The following is a 20,372-nucleotide window of genomic DNA, read 5'->3' as shown; positions in this document are numbered from 1 at the left end:
TTTAAAGATTCAGTTAATTTGGAGAAACAACTGATGGGTTCATTGTTGGAGGTTGATGAATAACCTTAGCAGAGACTATAGTAACAAGCCCTTGGTCACAGACAAACGAGAATGGCTCCACCCAGGATGGGAGCATTGCAGACACTCTTCCTTGGGCTGGCTAGCTTGTGCCTTTCCCCCCTTAACTGTACATATCAGTAATTCAGCTATATTATGATTTAAATCAGATTTTGCTCCTCTTGTCAGAAAGTACAATTGCTTGTTAGTTGATAGGTTGTGATGAAAAGGAGTCTACTCCTTGGGCTTGATACTTAGCTCCATTAATCACTGGATGTGTGACTGCCTCAATTTACTCTAAAATAAGGATTGGAATAGGACCTACTACTACTGTAAGGTACTATTGTTATGAAGATTAAATGAATTGATATGTATAAAACCTTCAGAATAACAACTGGACATAAAGAAAGCATTCAAGAAATGTTAGCTACTAGCTTTCTTCTCTGACAATCGGTTTTGTCAGTTGGTTCCCACTAAGTTGTGGACTTTTTTGGACCAGGACCAGATATCTTGTCTTTTGATTTTCATTCACTCCCACACCATGCTAGGGCTTTGTCCAGCGTCTGGCATGAATGGTAGCACAAAATGAGAGTTAAAAATATGCTTTTGAATTAAATAATTTCTTCCCTTACGGATAAAGATAAGAATCTCAAGATCTTAGCCTGAAGACTAATGTCCATCTCTCTGCCCCCACCTGTCCCCGCCTTAAAAAAAAGCAGGCCACTGTCTCCAGTTTACACCCTCACTCACAGTTCCATTCACCTTCCCCTTTCCTAATCAGAGGGATCTTGGGGTGGGGCTTCAAGGAACCTCTAGGAGTTTGAAGGGGAGGGAGCCTGGAACCATAGACTAGCTGTGACAAGTCAGGGGTGGGATTTGGTAGTTCAGAAAAGGAGGTACCAGACCAGGAATGGGGGATGGGAGTGATGGTGGAGTGGGCTAGTTCAGGATGAACCAGAAATGAGACGTTGAGGAAAGCCAGAAAGGACCAGTTGGCGGGGGGGGGGGGGGGGGATGGGTGGATGACTACTAGAATCATGTGGAGGGTCGCTTGTGAGGGCACAGAAGCAAAGGCAGGTGATTGGACGAGAAGGAGAGTCCTAGTTGCCAAGGCAGCAACTAGAGGAGAAGGTCTTCAGTTGAGGAGAAGGTCTGGACTAGAGAACGACGGAGCTCCAGCTCCGTGTGTTCTCCAGTAGAGTCTGTGGACTGACCCCCAGATATCCCTGCTGAAGTGTCACCCGGGAAAGGCGTAAGCCTTTCCTGGCGCCACCCCTCTGCACTTGGCTACCCACACACCCCCTGAGCCCCACCTCCTACGCGCCCACAGACACCCGCCGCAGCCTACTTCACCGGCTCACCCAGGTGACCACAACATGGCTGTGGCGCAGGTGCTGGTCTTCTGGCTGTTCATGGTGCTCTTCTGGCTGTTCGTGCTGTGGCCGAACTGGCGAGTGCCGGGCCAACCGGACCCGAGCACCGGCCAGCGCTGGTCGAAACACAAACTCTGTGCAGACGACAAATGCAGCAGTGAGTGCACAGGCGGGTGGGCAGCCCAGGGTCTCCACTGTGGCTCTTTGGGGCCGCATGGGGCTCCGATCTCCCTCGTCCCCAGCCCCAAGGGCTGGGTGAGGGGGGTCGCAGGATGACGGGTGGGGAGCAGGAGTGACAGAGCCTCGGGACCCTGCGTGTGTCCCCTCTGGCTCTGCTGGCGCCCCAGCCAGCCCGCTCGGGTTGTGGGGGGCTTCGACTCCCACTTGTTGCCAGCGTTTTATTTTTCTCTACTGACTGAGGCGGGGGTTGGGAAACACGATTCCCCAGGGACAGCTCTCAGTTTATTCCCTTCCAGGATTCGCCTAGGATCTCAGTGGGTGATGGGGTTGTGCCCACGCTGTAGCAGAGCGCTTTTCTGCCCCCTCTACAGGGACCTGGGCTGGTGCAGTATCAGGGCAGATGCTCTCCAGGGCTCGGTGGCCCTAATTCCCGCGGCAGGTTGATGGTGGGGCTCCTTGGGAAAGGCTCACTGGCCCCTTTGTCCTTTTGCTGCACTGGGGATTGGGCTGGTTTTGCCTTTTAACAGGGACTAGAGTTTAGGCTTGGGAAGAGCACCGAGTCCAGGCACGCAATGTGTTCCGAGGTCTCGGCCCCGACTCTGCTTCAATCCTGTCATTTCTGTGCATAGAAGCCTCCCTTCATATTTGAGGTAGGGTAGCAGGTGGGCCAATAATCTTTTGCTTTTGAAAGAGGCCAAGGATCTGCACCAGCCACCTGGGAACTGCAGCCTCTTCTGTGCGCAGGAAGCGGACAGAATTCCTGGATTGGAGGTGGGCAGTGGGGAGGATGTAGCCATTCAGATTCAGATGAAGAGGTTTGTTGCAATAACAATAAAAAATACTCCAAGATTTTTATAAGCCAATTCAGTTTTAGACTCAGTCACTAGTGTTGTTGGAACCTCTTTCCTCTATATATTTACTGGCCCAGAATACTTCTTATGGACTCCCGCTTGGTTTCTAGTAACCTTGCAACTTGATGACTGTGTTGTCCATAAATTGTAATCAGTACATATTTTAAAATATTCATGCTAAAAAGGCCAAGAAGTTTACCATTGAGCTCTTTATGTCTAAATTGGTGTTACCAAAACCAAATTTTGTAATTTGAATTGTTTGTTCCACTCCAATAAAGAAAAAAGATGTTTCCAATATATGTTAAGAAGTTCCTAGAGGTAACCCTAAGGCTGGAATAAATAAACACTCAGAGAAGCAAAGCAGCTGCCATGATATTTTCTTTCATTTTTGCTATTCTTTGCTATTGAGCGCTATCCTACGTGAGATTCCTGGACAATCTCATCACTGATGCTTCGTCAGTACTAAGACATGGTGTTGGTTAGGTTCAGTGGGGTAGCATAACTTGAGAAATGGCCTGTGTCCAAACAGATGTGACCAAAAACAACAGGTGGGTCTGTGTTGCGTTGTAGGAAGTAGTGAGGTGTGTATGTAAGGTGTCCTTGTGTTCCTTCCAAATAAGTGCTCCAAAAAAAAAAAAAAAGAACTAAATAGGTGCTCCATAGTATGCATTATGTTGTCACCTAATATATTACTGTTTTATAAATCCTCTATGACCTAAGGGGGAACAAGAGAAACATTGCCATTTCCACTTGTGATGAGAATTCCCCACCTTAAAGTGTCTCTCACCTTCAACTTGGCCTCTTAATTACATATGAATTAGGATGCTGACAGTTCTGAAAATAGTCCTATTTTAGCTTCAAAAAAACAAGTTACCCTCTCCAAATCTGTGTTTGTTCCTCAGACATATATTTTTATAAAACAAACATTCTCGTGTATTTTACTGCTAATTGGCTTTTAGAAAAAGTGTTATTTCCATTTCTTTGTGCTTTTTACATACATCTATTGTCCATTTCATCTTAAATCAGAAACTGTCTATTTGGTCAACCAAAAGAAAAATGTTGCTTCTACCAGTTTCTAGATCAATTGTGATCCTAGTCCTGCATTTTAAGCATGAAGGTATTGCCTGACCTTTTCTCGTGGTTAAACTTGTTCCTTGTCAGATAGGATACCCACTTTTGATTTTGTTTATTAAAAAAAAATACGAATGAGGATGTTTTGAAACAATCTTAATGTTGGATATAGTCAACAATATTTGCTCAGAGAAAATATATTTCCTGGTTATTTACCCAGATCCTGAACCCAGAGACAGCAACTCTGCTGCAAATGAAATTGACAGTGTTTACGGCTGCATGGTAGCACTTGCAGCCACTTAAAGGTAATGTCTTTTAGCAGTTAGTTCAAGTTAATTAACCCCTTGGGGGTTCCTGGATATTCTAACCTCTTCCCTATTACCCCTGCATGAAGCCATACTTAAGCCTGTCCATGTCTACACTCGGATTTACATATTTGCAAAATGAAGCTTTCTATGATTATGAAACAGAAAAAAATTGAGGAGGCCTGCAAGAACCAAGAGTTTCACTGAAACCAGCTATGGTTGGTGGTAGCCACTTTGCTTTTTATTTCTCAGCACAGAGAAAAATAGAGAAGCTTCCTTTTCCCTCGTCTAATTGCAGGGAATATTGTATTTTATAGCAATAAAATCTCTAAGGATTTTAGATACTTTGAGCAGGTGAATTAAAAGTGATTCCAGAGAGTACTGGAAAAACTTGATTTTTGTTCATAGTGGGATTCATATTTCCTGATGAGTCAATATGGACTGTGAAAAATCAAATCCTAATGTTTGTTTTTTTCTTTTTTCAATGTTTATATACAGTGTTAATGTATCGAGGTGAAGCTGTTGAAGATTTCACAGGACCAGATTGTCGTTTTGTAAATTTTAAAAAAGGTGACCCTGTATTTGTCTACTCTAAACTTGCAGAGGTATCACCAGAACTTTGGGCCGGAAGTGTAAGTAAAAGTTTGACAGGTGTTATATTCTTAATTTTGATGGGTAGCAGTGTAGATTTAAATGACTGATTTCTTGGGGTCTTTGTAGAGTTAACCTGACCTCTTTGCCAGGCCCTGTGCTCCTAACACACCTAAGGCCTGGCACAGCATAGAAAGTCAGGAGACTTTCTGAAACAGAACTGAACTGGTTGTGGTTGCTACCCCTCACATCAAGTTCCAGAAGGCTCTACACATCATAAAGGTCGTCATGGTGAAAACATGACAATTCTTAGCTTTGCTGTTTCAAAAGGGAAGGATTCATGGACATTAGAGTTAATCCTGTAAATTAAGTCAGAGATAGTAACTCAGGCATGCATATTTAAAGTTGATTTTTTGTGTATTTTACCTAATCAATTGTGCTGTTTTTACTCTAAAAAAGCAGAATATTATGTCCATTGTGTGCTTTTTCCCCCCCTTTTTTTCTTTTTTGCAACTTCTGGGTCATCCATTTCCTGCTTTTCCTATATTCTATGCCTGAAGGTTCCCCCAGGGGTTCTACTTCCAGCCAGTTGTATGGATCTTCTGATGAAAGACATGACATTGTTTATATCATGCTTTGATATTTTAAATGGGGAGATTCACTAGGAGTGTCCTCCTAGTGGCTTATGAGTATTGTCCTTTTCATTTAAAAAAATGTGATATGTGGATTGTTTACGTAAAATAGTAGCAAGGGTCTTTGATGACTGTAGGAATGTTCTAGTTTAGAGACATTCCGGGTTGCATCCTTGAAAGTTCTCACCCTAAATAAAACACCACACAGCAGAAAATAAGACAGAAAATAAGAGTAATCCCTATGGAAAGCTAGTTTCATTTTGTTGCCATTTCTGACTCTTAGGGAATGATCTTGAAACATGGTGCCTCTAGGTACAAACTTTATATTTAGACAGAGTCCCAGTTGCAGTACTCCATATAAAGAACCATCTATTGTTTCTTTCAAGTATACCAAATAGGATTGGTAACCTTTAAACTTGGAACTGTTTTTCCATGTACCTAAGTGGCATTTTTCATGTAGTAGTCGTCTTTCTTTCCTTCTTTGAGCTTTTGGATAAATGGGCTTGATTTGCATTTTCTCCTCTCACATTGTAGCCTGTTAACTCTGTTCATCCCTAGGACTCTTGCCATTCTGGGTGGCAGCACTCATCCTGTCTTCCTGAGGAGCCCTGCTTTCAGCACCTGACCAGAAAGGATCTTTGCCGACTGATGAGTGTTTGGGTGGCACCTTGTTTGCATTGCTCCTCTGGCATTCATTTGTCCTCTTTGCCTTCAGTCAGGTTGTGTTTTATCTTAGCTCCCTATAAAATGAAAAACTCAGTTAGGAAAGGACCCCTGTCTAATCCATCTTCCTTTTGAATATTTCCTTTCAGGGCAGTGGCACTTAAGTACATTTGTTCTGATAGTAGCTTATGCAGAATTTGTTCTCTTGTGGCAGTTCTTGGCTCCCCACCCACAAATCAAATCAGCAGCACCTTAGCAGGGATGATGTATGGAAGCAAAATTAGATATAAAAATTATTTCCAGTAATGAGCCTCCATGATTCTGCATCATTTTTTTCATATCACAAGAAATGGGATACCACCAAGTGTGTAATTATGGAGCTTTATATAATCTATGGTCTCATTTGACACAGATTAAGAAGAGATAAATGTGTTCCCTTTCTCCATACATCTCTGGTTTCTTTCCCTTTTCCAAATTTAACCTTAATAGAATTTTCATCAGAAGGGAAAAGTATATTTCCCCTCAGACTCGCCTCTCATGTCATAAGTGTTATACTTAAGAAATTAAAAACTCTTTAGTTTTCAAAATGATTCTCCTTTTGAGTTTTTAGTTTTCATTCTGCAATGTTGGTTTTCTAGAGTCTCAGACTTTATCTGCAGTGATGAAACTTTTAATTGCTCCGTCTTATCTAATCTTCATGGCAGTATTCTACCACTAATACTGGCTCTCAGATGGTTTCTAGATATAACAAGAACATTCATGAATGGGGATATTTTAGAGGTAGTGATAAGATGCCTTTTTTAATTTTCTTTTTTGTGCATTTGATTTGCCTATCAGTTTCCTTTAATTATTGGCAAGAATCTTCTGTTCCTTTTAGTCAATAGTTAGTAATAGGAGTGTCTTTCTCAAGGGGAACTTTATATACCTTTTGTACACTTTATGTAACTTCATATAATTTAACTGTTGGTGCTGAAAATAAATGGGGTTCTTTTCTGCAGAGGATTTATTTTGGGTGAAACTGAAGCTTGATATGTGGTTTCATATGCATTATATTGTAATTTTATTTTCTCCCCTGCTGAGGGCCATTAGGAATGAAGCTTCAAAATTTCCTTGCCAGCGTACCCCATGTTAAATGGATTTCACTGTTGACATTGCATGTAAGGTGACCTTGCTCAAGGACCAAGGCGGATCCGGGTTTAGAGCTGATCAGGTTTGAGGAAGTATCCCACTCCTTAGGGTGTTCCCGGTTTAAGACAAAAGGAGTTTTAGGGAAGTTGGAGGTTGAAGATTATTGCTGCTGGGAGTAGGGCGTGCCTGCAGCCTGAGTTCCCGCTGAGTTCTCCTGGAGAAAAAGTTTTTAGGAGGTGAATTGTTCGGGAGATTGGATTGCCCCCGAACCTGTGTGGAGGCGGTGTGAGTCGGGAATAAAGAATTTCTGTTTGAATCTACAAGGCTGTGAGTGCCTCCTGATTCTGTGCCCAGCCAAGACTGCAGCATTAATTTTCTCCCCCCTTCTGATTAATTAAACAACAAGCAATGTGGCTAAAGGACCGTGCCTGGTAGGTTGTCCAATTCAACATATGGTTCTTACCCGTCATGGGAGAACTGACCTTTAGACGTCAGTTTCCTGTCTTGGGTTGAATCCACTGCAACCAGATCAACCCGTCACTGACTACCGGTCCAGCATTCAGCCATGCTTGTGGATAGGCCTAAGCACCATTGTGGGTGGGTGAGGTTCTTGCCTCACCTCTGTTGGCCCCCAAATTTAACCTTGGTGCCAGTGGGGAGGTGAGGTTCTTGCCTCACCTCTGTTGGCCCCCAAATTTTAGACCATCACTAGTAGAAGGGAGGAGGATACAGAAACGCCATGACACCAAGCCAATTGACAGCTCCTTTGGAAAAATTGTGTCACTGGTGACACCATCAGCAAAGATGCCAGCATTACCACAATTAACATGGGGTGCGCTGGCAAGGAAATTGCATCACTAGTGACACCATCAGCAAGGATATGCCAGCAGTACCACAATTCGCTGCACCAGACGATAGTTCACAATGCATGTAACTCATATATAGTCCAAGCAAGTTCTGCAAGCAGTTCAAATCGGAGGAGTCTATCAATATGTTCATTTCCTCCCAAAGTAAATCAAGTCCTTGATTGAGCATTACTTGTTGAGTTATATTCATTGATGCATCAGTTTATACAGTTTACTGTGATAGCTATCATAGAAGCTGTAGTTTGGTTTTCTTAGTCTTCACTGGCACTGGGATGGAGATGGGAATTCTGGCAATGATGTTAAAGAGACATTATCCTGAAGAGAATTATTAAATATAATGAAAAGGAAAAGTGAAAGTAAACAAACAGATCTGTTAATCACCTTTAAAAACAATAGTAAGCAAACAGATCTGTTAACCACCTTTGAAAACAATCATTAACAGCTGTTTACCTAATTTAGATTAAACCACTTAAATCACGTGAATAAAAAAAAAGAAAATTCGGATCCATTTTTTCATGAGCGCTCCTCATATAAAAATATGGACATACACACATACTGACATGCAACACAAAACAGTGCACTCATAACATACAACACGTAAGACAATAATAACAGCCTTGTAGCTTTACCTAGGTAAAATCTCCATTGCAATTTTTAGAAACTCCACAGTCAAAAAATAAAACACAGTCAAAAAACAAAGCTGATCAGAAAAACATTAACCTAGGTTTGTATGAGCTCAAAAAATAAAATAGAACTTTATGATGTGGGAAAAATGCAATAATAAAATAGATATTGAAAAAAGGCACCGTGGTTAATCACTGTTGCAGATGTAAGAATAGCCAAGCTGGAGCTCTGGATATCAGCTGTTATGGATTTGAGTCAAATTATCTTCTTTTTGGTCTGTAGAAATTGTTTTAGTTAGTGTCTCTGGAATCTAAATCGGCTGCTGTTCTCCCTGTGGAAACACAAAAACAGAACCCCGACTCCAGACAAACACTGGGTCAGGAGCTTTCCAATGTCCTGTTAGAATATCTTTCCAAAGTACCTTAGGCTTATGTACATTTTTTGGATACATATGTCTTTCCGCAGCATTAAGTCCTGATGAATCCAAATTTAAAAAGTTTAGAGTAAAAAAAGGGTTATTTTAAGTTTATCTTTGGGGGATATATACCCCTTTAAGATCCTTTTAAATTTAAGTCTTTCAAAAGCATTTTGCCTTAGTTTTTAGAATTACTTTAGTCCTTTTAATTTTTAGATGTGGTTTGAAACCATAGTTGTCTTAGCCCTTTGTATTTTCTATCTGAAATACCTTTACTTGACATTTTTAACCATTTTCCATCTTATTTCTATCTTCTAGTTTTCTTCTAAGGTTTTTATATTTACCCTTAGTTGCTTTCTTCTCTCCTAGTTTTCTTTCATTTGCTATTTTGTGGGTATAAAATTCTTGTCTTTCTACATCTTTTTATCTTCCTATATCTTTATCTTTCTACATCTTCTCCCTTTTTTTTACCTTTTTGTACTTCTGTTTTTGAAGTTTTCCACTTCAAATTTTTAATCTTCTTTATCTAAATCTTTTATCTTATTATCTTCCCATTTTCATGGGTTATATTTTTTTTCCTCCATCGTGAAGGCATCTTAACCACCTTCAATTTAACCTTTTAAAGCTTTTTGCAATGTACTTAGACATTTTACAACTTTTTACTTTACCGAACAAAGATTATCTCATCTCCTTCTTTTTAGTTTAATAAGTACATTTTAATAGTTTGATGAGTAAAGCAATCTTCCTTCAATTTAACCATTTAAAGCATTTCATTTATCATCTATACTGTACTATTAAATGTACTTTTTCACCACCTACAGCTTCACTCTTTTAAACGAGGCTTAGATTTTGTTTAAATCGCTTAATATTAGTTTACATGGCTGCCCTTCAACCAAAGGCTCTTTTTTACTCCATTAAGAAGCTTTGTCTCAATCTGCCATGTACAAATACCTTTTTTTTCTTTCTACCTTTCTCAAGCTTTTAAATTAAATCTAGTTTCCTCAAAATCTTTTTAAATGGCATTTTACAAATTTTCACTTTACCACACAGAGATTATCTCAACTAGAAACATTTCTTTTTCCTTTAACCTTTTATATTAAAATATATTTCCACATCTTGAATCTTTTTATACCTCTTTTTTTAACCATTAACCCTTTTTATAAATTCACATTCTAAAACAACCCTTATAAAATTACTCCACTTTAATAAGATGAAATACTTTCATGTTTTTTAAGGTACTGTTATACTGTAATTGAAACCCAGCTGAAACTTCTTATACTCTCTGTATATAAATTACACATGATAGAATCTTAACACTTAGTAACCTTGTTTCAGCAAAGACACAGACCAAAGCAATATTAAACATTTTTCCATTTGCCAATTTATGAAAACACACATAATGTTTAAATATATTACCTTATGGAACTTAATAAGTAAAGAGTCCTTGATTTCATATTTAGTGGTTGATATTTTAACATTTTAGCTTTGTAAATGAATCAGCTGTCTGTAAAAACCAAGACAAGTATAGTGAACAGAACTAGTCATCTCTTTCTTGTTGAAGAAAAATCCTTCTACAGGATACCATAATGGTCCCATTGATATACTTAATAACTCATCTTTATAAAGCCATGGGCTACATTTTTGTATTGTATCAACATATGCCATAGTTTTTCTTGGTCTTACTGGGGTACCTCCTTCCTCTAACAATTTTTCTTCCTCAGAGGCGAACAACTTCAAACCTTGAGTCAACCATTTTCCTTAGTTTGCCTGAGAAAGTTCTAGGAACAGGCCACTTGAAATGAAAACAAAATAAATCAAAACAAGAACACATTGTTTTTTGAAATGGTCACCCATTTTTTTGCTCTCTTTCAGGATCGAGCAAATTCACTTACCCCCAAGCTTCAGACATCCCACGTACGGGCCACCATAATGCCGCAGTCTTGGCTGGGCACAGAATCAGAAGGCACTCACAGCCTTGTAGATTCAAACAGAAATTCTTTATTCCCGACTCACACCACCTCCACACAGGTTCGGGGGCAATCCAATCTCCCAAACAATTCACCTCCTAAAAACTTTTTCTCCAGGAGAACTCAGTGGGAACTCATCCTGCAGGCACGCCCTACTCCCAGCAGCAATAATCTTCAACTTCCAACTTCCCTAAAACTCCTTTTGTCTTAAACCGGGAACACCCTAAGGAGTGGGATACTTCCTCAAACCTGATCAGCTCTAAACCCGGATCTGCCTTGGTCCTTGAGCAAGGTCACCTTACATGCAATGTCAACAGTGAAATCCATTTAACATGGGGTACGCTGGCAAGGAAATTTTGAAGCTTCATTCCTACTTGACAATGGCCCTCAGCACTCCCCAAGTACTTGTAAAAGTAGATTTGGACAAAGCTAGGAAAGCATATACTATCAATACATCTGCTATAGTGGTAATACATTTTAGAGATTTTTGTATTGTTTTTACTTATTAATTTTTATGACTGTTGTGTATTGGTTAAGAAAGACATAAATATTGGTTTATGAGCAATGCTACAAAATGTACAGGTAAATTCTTGCTAGAGGTTATTTGGAATTGCATTTATAACCAGCTTTGATTTACATAGTTTTAACCATATAGTATCCAATAATCTTCTATGCAGATCTTTTATTTACTTCAGAAGTCTTAACTTTATATGCTCTGTGTTGAGAATTAAGCTAAATGTTAAAAAGAAAACTTCAGTGGTTGGAAATGTTGCTTTTTAATAGTTCTGTACTTAATTTTTATTTGGAATAATAATCTCAGTGTAATTGTTATAGCAACTTTCTTTCTTGGTTATACCATATACCTATCTATTATGTGTATATTTCCTGCCACTTCTGAGAAATCTCTTATTTATATTCCTTGTACAGAATTTATTTGATATTTGTCTCTTTTGCACTATAGGTTGGCCGTATGTTTGGATACTTTCCAAAAGATTTCATCAAGGTAGTTCGTGAATATACTAAAGAAGAGCTACAAATTCCAACAGATGTAAGTTATGGATTTCTTTTTTGTTCTCAATTGTAAACTGGCTTATAAATCCATCAGTTATATTCAGTTAACTGCTTCTGAATGTTTTATAATGTGTTTGGGGGGCAATCTAACATTTGTGTGTCAGATTTTCATTTGAAATCAGACTACCTGTAAAAAAAAAAGTTTGAAAGGCATTCAAGGGTGATTATATTATAATCTGAGAGTTGTCTAATATATTGAAACAGATATTCTAAGAGGCAAATAATTTCATTTTACAGGCAAAACTCATTGGATAGTTATTAGACATTTTAAGTATATTTAGGTTAAATTAATAAACTCTAACTTTTATACTAGGCTAGAAATATGTACTTACAAAGGTTTCTTATTCTTAGTCATATACGGGATCATAGTCATGTTATAGATTTGGAAAAGGGGACCTGAGCGTTTCAGGTGATGTTCAGTCTCAGATCTTTTAAGGCCGGAACTGCTTCCTTTATACAACATTCCTGTATGGTGCTCTGACTTAAATTGATTTTGTGACTGAAAGGATTTCGTGTTCTAGAATTCTCACTTCAGCTGATTATTTTCTAGAGTTTTAAATTGTATAGTAATTGATGCCCACCAACACTGAAACATCTTTGGGCAGCTCTTTGTAGTGGCTGTAGAATATGCAAACTGCTAGGCTAGGACAGTTCTTAGATTAGATGGACTGAATGGATGAAGTCATCCTGTTTGTTGTTGCTGTTCCTAAAATTTCTTTATAATCTCAGGGGCCATAAAATCACTTCTGTTGCTTGTTGGACTTCATTGTTGGTAAAGAGAGTTCTTGGGATTTAAGCTGTGACAGCAGTTCACTGATTACAGAGAACTCATTTGTTTTGAACTCTGCCTTCTCATTGTATTTCCCATTACATGCATCCCTCATGGCTTAGAAATGCATGTGATGAGGAGAGGAAATCACTCATCCCTACTACATTGAACTGCCTCCCCCACCCCCGGAACCCCCGCAGAATATTATGAAGATTTAATTAGGAATGGAAATTTTTTTAAAAACATGTCCATTCATACTATGGCTCCTTTTATATCAATTTGCTTACTAGTAGCAAGAAGGAAGACTAGATAATATACACATAATCCTGAGAGAGATCTTAGTGACTGTGAAACCCTGATGAAGAGAAAGGTGTATACCTTGTTGAATCTTGTTTTCAGTTTGTTCTTGTGGTAATAATAATGTGAGGAGCCTCCTTAATATCATTCTTTATTCCATCCAATGTACTTGTATCTCAGTAAGATACTTTAAAACTGATTCATTTTTCTCAATGCTGCAGGATCTTCCAGCTTCTCCCGAGCAAATGATTAAGAGTTAAATTTCTGAAACATAGGTGTAGATATTAAGAGCTGGAGGATCCTATAAGTGATACCTTGCCTTTCCCTACTTATGTTCAGAGCAAATTGAGAGAGACCCAAGAGTCAGGCAGTTGGAGACCAAATTGTCACCATTTTTACTCATTATGCTTTTTAAAGAATATGACCCATGTTAAAAAAAGAAAGAAAGAAAGAATAGACTTTCTAACACTGTAGTCTAGAAAAAGACAGATTTACTCAGCCATAGATGGAGTTAGGCAGTGGGGGTTGGAGGAGGGTAATGTGGTTGACCTCAAAGATTCTTTAGAACCAATCCTGAATTTGGGAGCATGGATGAGTTTGCTTTTGTGATACTTTGTTATTGACACATTAATGGTTTTCTTTTCCTTAAAGGAGAAAGATTTTGTTTGTTTTGATGTTGGAGGAGATGATTTTGATAATTATAACGTAGAAGAACTTCTAGGATTTTTGGAATTGTATGATTCTGCAAATGAAGATTCTGAGAAAGCTATAGAAAAAGTGGGACAATTTCCTGAAGTCTCCCAGGATGTTGAACCTGAACCTAAACCAGTAGTAGCAAACTCACAAGAAATTGAAAGTGCATTCTCAGAAAACACTGTGGATCTTGAGGAACAATTTTTGGCTCAGAAGAACCATCCTCATGCAGATAGTCAAACAGATAATGCTCAGGGTGAACAAACTTCACTTGAACTTTTTGAAGAAATACTACCAGATAAATTGAAAGTGCCAGAAAGTGAAAAAAACAAAACCAGCAACATTTCTCAGGTCTCAAACGAACAGGAGAAGACTGATGCTTATAAACTTTTGAAAAAAGAAATCAATCCTTATCTAGAAACCAAAGAAAACAAACAAGAAATGAGTATAATTTGGAAGATTTTAAAGAAAACTGAAACCACAGCCAAAAGGGTAGACATTTCTCAGGTCTCAAACGAACAGGAGAAGACTGATGCTTATAAACTTTTGAAAAAAGAAATCAATCCTTATCTAGAAACCAAAGAAAACAAACAAGAAATGAGTATAATTTGGAAGATTTTAAAGAAAACTGAAACCACAGCCAAAAGGGTAGACATGATGGACAAGGAACGAGGTGATATGGAAATGGGAAAGGAGGAAAGTTTTTTGGGGAAGAAAACAGTTGTACATTTAATCAAAGCAGATATATTTTGGATAAGAATGCAAAGTGCAAGTGAATGTTCAGGGTAGAATATGAACCTGTAAAGAGATAATCTTTGCTCTGGATCCTATTGGTCTATGTCCTGAGCTCAGGAAGGAGATAGGTTCACCATTTGGCTCCTAGGTTACTTTGAACATATTTGAAAGGCACATTAAGCAAGCTAGACTTATGGAATTCCCTTCTCTATACTGGCTCATTGAGACCAGCACACTTGTAGATGAAAGAGTTCCTGTTATTTCTGAGCAGAATAGACATTTTGCACTTTTGTTCTGGACCAGAATTCTCTTCTGCACATTTATTCATGTGAGTGTATGTTGGTTTGCCAAGGGAAGGTAAGTTATTGAAGCCTCTATCATAAATGTATTTGTTTATGAAATACTTTGGATTAAATACTTTGGATTAAAGGCTTCTTTATAAATTTGACTGTATAGTTCAGTCATCCTTTAAATGGGATGAAAACAATTAACCCTCCCGTATCCTTGCCCAGTTGTTCTCATGGGCTCATGCCAGGACATGGAGGGCAGTGTTGAGGTATCTGGAACTGTGTGCTGAGGGGGAGTGCTGATCATTGGGCTTAAGTGGGGGTAGATAGTGTCATCCATCTGGCTCAATGCATTCTTCTCCCTTGTAGAGATGCAGCCACCCCATGAAGATGATTTTCCTAAAGAGAACACAAATCGTCCTAATAGAAATCTTCATGAAGAGCCAAACCTCCTGCGTCATCATTTTAATATGAACCATCCTGAAGAGCCCAGCCTCTTGAATCAACCTGTGACTGAGGACATGGGTGTTTCAGAAGTGTCTCAGATCCCAAATACTGAGAAAGTAGACCCAGGTAAAGCTTGCCAATTTTTCTCTACAAAGTAGAGGCATTACCATAATGAAGGCTTTCAAGGATATTTGTTGCCAAAGGTACGAAATAGAGCAGAGAGTGATATAGGTACATGTGAGTTCAAAAAAAAAATATCTTAAGTGAGAGAAAAGCAAGAATAAAGATGACTAGAAATCAAAAATAGGCCAGAGACTGTAACTCACCTAAAAGCAAATGTTTAGGTATGACTAGCTTGTGTAAACCATTTACAACTAAAATATTTTTCTTCAAAGGCCTTATGCTCTAAAACTGTAGTTTTCAACCAGACCAACAGCACCAGAAACTCTAGGGGTGGGACCCACAATCTGTGTTTAGCAGGCCTTCCAGGAAAGTCTGGCCTAGTACAAGTTAGCTTGAATAATCACTGTTCATAGTCTCATAAATTCTGTGTTTTTCTTCCCTTTTCTTCTAAATGGAATATAATATAGCTCAAGTCCTGTTTTTACTTGCTTCCTGGACATGGTAATTAAACTTTTTCAAATGCAGTCAATGGTCCAGATCTTTATACTATATACTTACAGCAAACAGTACAGAACTGCAATCGATTTTAGATTGACACTTACGAATACTTCATCATAGTGCACAGTATCCAGTGGGAGATGAGAAACAATTTTTCAAAAAAATCCCCAATAATGGCATCAACAGCATTCTACTTTTGTGTTGCTCACTCTCATTTTATCAGTAAATTAGATGATGACTAATTGTTTATTTTAATCCATCCAGTATGGTGCTATGAAGCCATAATTACTGTATTTTGTGTTTTTAAAGGTTCTGGTCTGTAAGCATAGCTATAAGCATTATCCTGCACCAGTGCAGGGCTTGGCAGCACTGATCTGAACCTCCCCCCCACCATCTGCACACACAGAGTGTAGGAGAACTCATAGCAAGGGGGGATTCAGTTAATTTGAGAAGGAATAACATATGAGTTCTCCCATTTTCCAGAAGACATTGCATCTATATATGAACACTACTGACTTCTGAACTGTCTTTAACTCTATAAGGTTATGAAAATGAATCATGCACCATTACGATTTGTTATTTTCATGCTCCAAAACTTTCAAGAATAGGGAAAACTTGACTTACAAAATTAAGAATGAATTATTTCCCTGGCCTTTTAAGTTCCACCACAAAATGATGTCAATGACCTTTAATAGGTAAAATCTTCCCAAATGTCATTTAATGTGTCTCAGGTGCTGAGATGCTGAGCCAATGGGGCAGACTTCACCAGCAGTCAAATTCATAGACCAATAGTGAATGGAGGGCCTGGGGTTGTAGCTCAGTGGTAGAGTGCTTGTCTAACATATGAGGCACTGAGTTTGATTCTCAGCACTGCATACAAATAAATAAAATAAAGGTCCATCAAAAACTAAAAAAAAAAATTAGGCAAAAGCTTAAAAAAATAGTAGTGAATAGAATCTCAGGGTTGAGAAAGACCTTAGAGGCAACTGGTCCAACTTCTTAATAACTGCATGCTGGACTCCTGCTGTTTAATCAAACATACCCCAGGCTCATGTAACTCATACTGAAATTCCACCCCTACAAGCTCTCAGGTCTAACTGGAATTCTACCTCATTCACAGAGCCTCAATGCAGGTCTGTACCCAATTCCCTTTAGTCTCTCTTGGTACTACTGTGTTCTTTTTAAATAGCTGTCATCTGTCCATTCAATAAATAATTGTTGAGTATCTCTGCCAGGTGCCAGATACTATGTTAAGCCTTGGCCCATTCCACCTGCAAATCTGCAAACCAAGACTCCCTCTCTTTCAGCTTTCCTAAAATTTTAAACACAAAGTTTCACCAGCACTAAATCCATGTTTTTTGAATGTGACCCTGTCTATATATCTCTGGTTTAAAAAATTTTCCTTGAGTAAATATTGTTCTGGTAGCAGTTGTATGGCCATGGAAGTAGTGAAGAGTAGACTGGAGATTGTTCATTTTATAATTGAAGGGTTTGACAGCTCTAATTAGGATTTTGAAGTTTTCTTCTCTGTTGTGTTAATTGTCTTTAGGAGAGCCACATATTCCAGGCACTGTGACTCATATATTTAGTGAAACACTCGATGAATATTGAAACTGAAGAGAGACAATTCTTATTCTATAGCATAAAATAAAATAGCAATTTCCCCTTTCAATTTTAGAGCTACTTATAACAGAAGGTACTCCTGTTGATGCTGCTGATACAGAAAACCAACTAGAGATAAAGGTCGAAGAGCCAGCAGATGCCACCCTTTTGGACAACATACTTTTCTTGTTATATTCATTCTTGCTTTATTTGTCTAAGATGGTAAGTTTGACATAGTTTCTTCAATTAGAATGTTGATTATTTATTAGTTTTTAAGTGGCTTCTGGTCATGAAGTGAAAAACATAAAATGTCTTTATGAAAATGACTCTTGACCCTTTGAGTAGATAGCTCCTGAAACAAAAGCCATAGGGGTGTGGCTTTAATGGTTACTTGGTTTAGCACATGAGGAAGATTTGCTGTCTACCAAGGCTAGACATTTGCACACCTGTAAAAACTTGTTTCTTCCCCTCAGAACCCTTCATTCTGGCAGGGAGATAACAGCATTCACTTGAAACACAGTAAGATAATGGCAGAAAGAGAGGTATTTATTCGATGGTAGAACATTATTGTCCATAAATGCATTTATTATGGTTGGAAGGGTGATCAGTAAGGTCAGAAAGTGGTTGAGATGTGTTTGAAGCACAGGCAAAGGGCAAACAGGAGTCTGACATGTGGTTTGTTGTTGATTAGACAGGCTGGGGTGGTGGGGGAAGCTGGCAGTCAGAAGAAATGTGTTCAGAGAAATGGAAACATGAAGAAAGGATATTTGGGGAGGGCAGGAGAATGTGAATAGTTGGTGTTGTAAAGTGTGAAGTTGGAGGGGGATGGGCCTGTTGGAGAGGCCAGCAAATCTTAAAGGAAGTCATGAGCCAAAGTAGCATTAGACCATTAATAGTGGGGATCCTTAGAAAGTTTTAAGAATGAAAGGAATTAGGTTAGATCTGTTTCTTAGAAAGAGTCACTTAAGGCTGATCTTTCTAAAGAAAATCATGATCCAAATAAGACATTTAATCTGTCTAGAAGCTTATCTAAGCATTTTAGGACTTACCTCCCCCCTATTGGTATTTGTTGATATTGGACGTATAGAGTTTAATTATAGGAATGAGAAAGCTTTTAGAGGTTGGAGGATAAGATGGTCCTAGGGCCATTGTGACAGTAATCCTCCTCAACTGAAGTTGTTTCCTGTAGGTTGTATTATTTCAAGGCTTGTGTAAGAAAGATGATGATGTTGTTTTCCTTGTAAAATGTATAGATTTTGAAGCCAGGTAGATCTGGTTTCAAATCCCAAGGTTATCATTTAGACGTTTGGGCAAATAACTAAACTTTTGAAAAAAGTTTTCCTCATCTGAAAAATGTAGATAATGCTTACTCCAATCATAAGAATTAAATGATTTGACAAGGTAAAATGTCTGGTGAGGTGTCTGGCATTTTGAAGGGTTTTACCCCTACACATGCCCTAATTCTTATGTAGACAGTCAGAAGGTGGTATAAAGACAATGAATACCTGGGGAGGAAAGACCACCAGGGTGGAAAAGATGTGGTGGGGAGAAACCATTTTTCAGTTGGCTCCATGTTTGTTCATGATGGTGGCAGCCACCTGGGTAAGGGGTATATACGAGCCAGGCAGTTAGAATAATTATATTTCCAGTGATTAAAGCAGTCTTCCACAGTCATAATTTGATTATCAGAATGAATCAGCATCACTTGGAAAGTTAACAGCCTCACGATATGGGAAGGATTTCTTTATTCATATTTTTAGGTATGCACAGAGCCCTCCTCTAGGTCTAGGTCAGGGGACATGAATGTGGTGCAGGTATGGTCAGTGATTGTACGGTGATAGGTAAGACATAGACGTGAGTGGCAAAGAAGAGGCACAATGTTAGGAGACTGATTTGAAAGGAGATTTCAAAGAGGCATTTTGATTGCCCAGTATGTACAGGACATTGTGCGAGGACTAAAAGAGTCTAACAGGTGTAAGGCATGATTGTGATTTTTGAAAGCCTTAAGAAAAGGACTTAACAAATATATGCAAAAATTATGAACAAGTCAATGTAAAATCTTAAACAAGTAGTATGATATCTGATAGGACTGGAGAGTAATAGGCTCTGATGTGTTTGGGAGATGTGCACCAATCAGATTCATTGATCAATGGAATCTTAGCAGAATCTTAGTGTTAGAAGAAACCTTGGAAGGCTGTTAGTCTAGTTTCTCACTCATTGCTGTTATTTTCTTTACTGTGGCCCTGACGAATAGTTATGAGGCCTGTACACCAGTATTTCCTAGCATGAGTCACTCTCTTACAAGGCTATATGTTCTTCTGTTGTCTAGTTCATCCTTGTATTGACTCCAAATTTTCCTCCACATGATTTCCTCTATAAAATTGAATTCTTTTCTACATAGAAATCCTTTAAATATTTGAAGTTATATCTTAATTTAAAAATTATTTTTAGTATTTTTATCATGGAAACTTTCAAATAAGAGCAGAGAGAATACTGGGGACTATAGGTAACCATAACATACTGTATATTTTAGAATACTAGAAGAAAAGATTGTGAAAGTTTTACCATAAAGAAATGATGTTTGAGGAGGTAGATATATTTAACTGATTTAAACTTTACATAGTGTATACATGCATCAAAATGTCATGTTACCTAATTCAATAATTATAATGTTTGTTTCTATGTACTAGTTAAAAAATAAATTTAATTAGAAAAGCTTTAAAGAAAAGCATAGAGAATAGTATAATGAACCCACGGGCCATCACACAACTTAACAGTAATTCCTTGATAGCCAATATCAGTGAGTTTTTTAAATTTGTTCTAATTGGTTATACATGATAGCAGAATGCATTTCAATTCATTGTATATAAATGGAACAAAACTTTTCCTAGTTGTACACAACACGTGTAGTCCTATATGTACCTCGGGTAATGAGGTTCATCTCATTCCACCATCTTTCCTATCCCTCTGCCCCCTCACCTGTCCTACCTCCCCTTTGCCCAAAGTTCCTCCATTCTTTCTATGCCCCTTACCACCCACCTCACCCCCATTATGGGTCAGCATCCACTTTCAGAGAGAACATACAGCTTTTGGTTTTGGGGATTGGCTTACTTCCCTTAACCTGATA

The 20,372-nt window shown here is 38.5% G+C and overlaps 1 protein-coding gene across 1 annotated transcript in view; it reads left to right on the top strand.

Annotated features, from left to right (window-relative positions):
* Positions 1–1,371: 1,371 nt before the first annotated feature.
* The window catches only part of LOC144374953 (transport and Golgi organization protein 1 homolog), a 52,441-nt gene continuing 33,440 nt past the window's right edge, over positions 1,372–20,372 (top strand). Inside the window, exons 1-6 of the mRNA XM_078037679.1 lie at positions 1,372–1,587; positions 4,336–4,469; positions 11,685–11,771; positions 13,512–14,226; positions 14,945–15,148; positions 17,322–17,467. Of these exons, the coding sequence (XP_077893805.1) occupies positions 1,434–1,587; positions 4,336–4,469; positions 11,685–11,771; positions 13,512–14,226; positions 14,945–15,148; positions 17,322–17,467 (1,440 nt within the window). The 5' untranslated portion in view covers positions 1,372–1,433. The remainder of the gene's footprint in view (positions 1,588–4,335; positions 4,470–11,684; positions 11,772–13,511; positions 14,227–14,944; positions 15,149–17,321; positions 17,468–20,372) is intronic.

This window comes from Ictidomys tridecemlineatus, unplaced genomic scaffold (assembly GCF_052094955.1).
Source record: "Ictidomys tridecemlineatus isolate mIctTri1 unplaced genomic scaffold, mIctTri1.hap1 Scaffold_97, whole genome shotgun sequence".
In the NCBI taxonomy this organism is placed as follows: domain Eukaryota; kingdom Metazoa; phylum Chordata; class Mammalia; order Rodentia; family Sciuridae; genus Ictidomys; species Ictidomys tridecemlineatus.
Note: the sequence above shows the minus strand (reverse complement) of the source record. Positions and strands in the feature narration are given on the sequence as shown.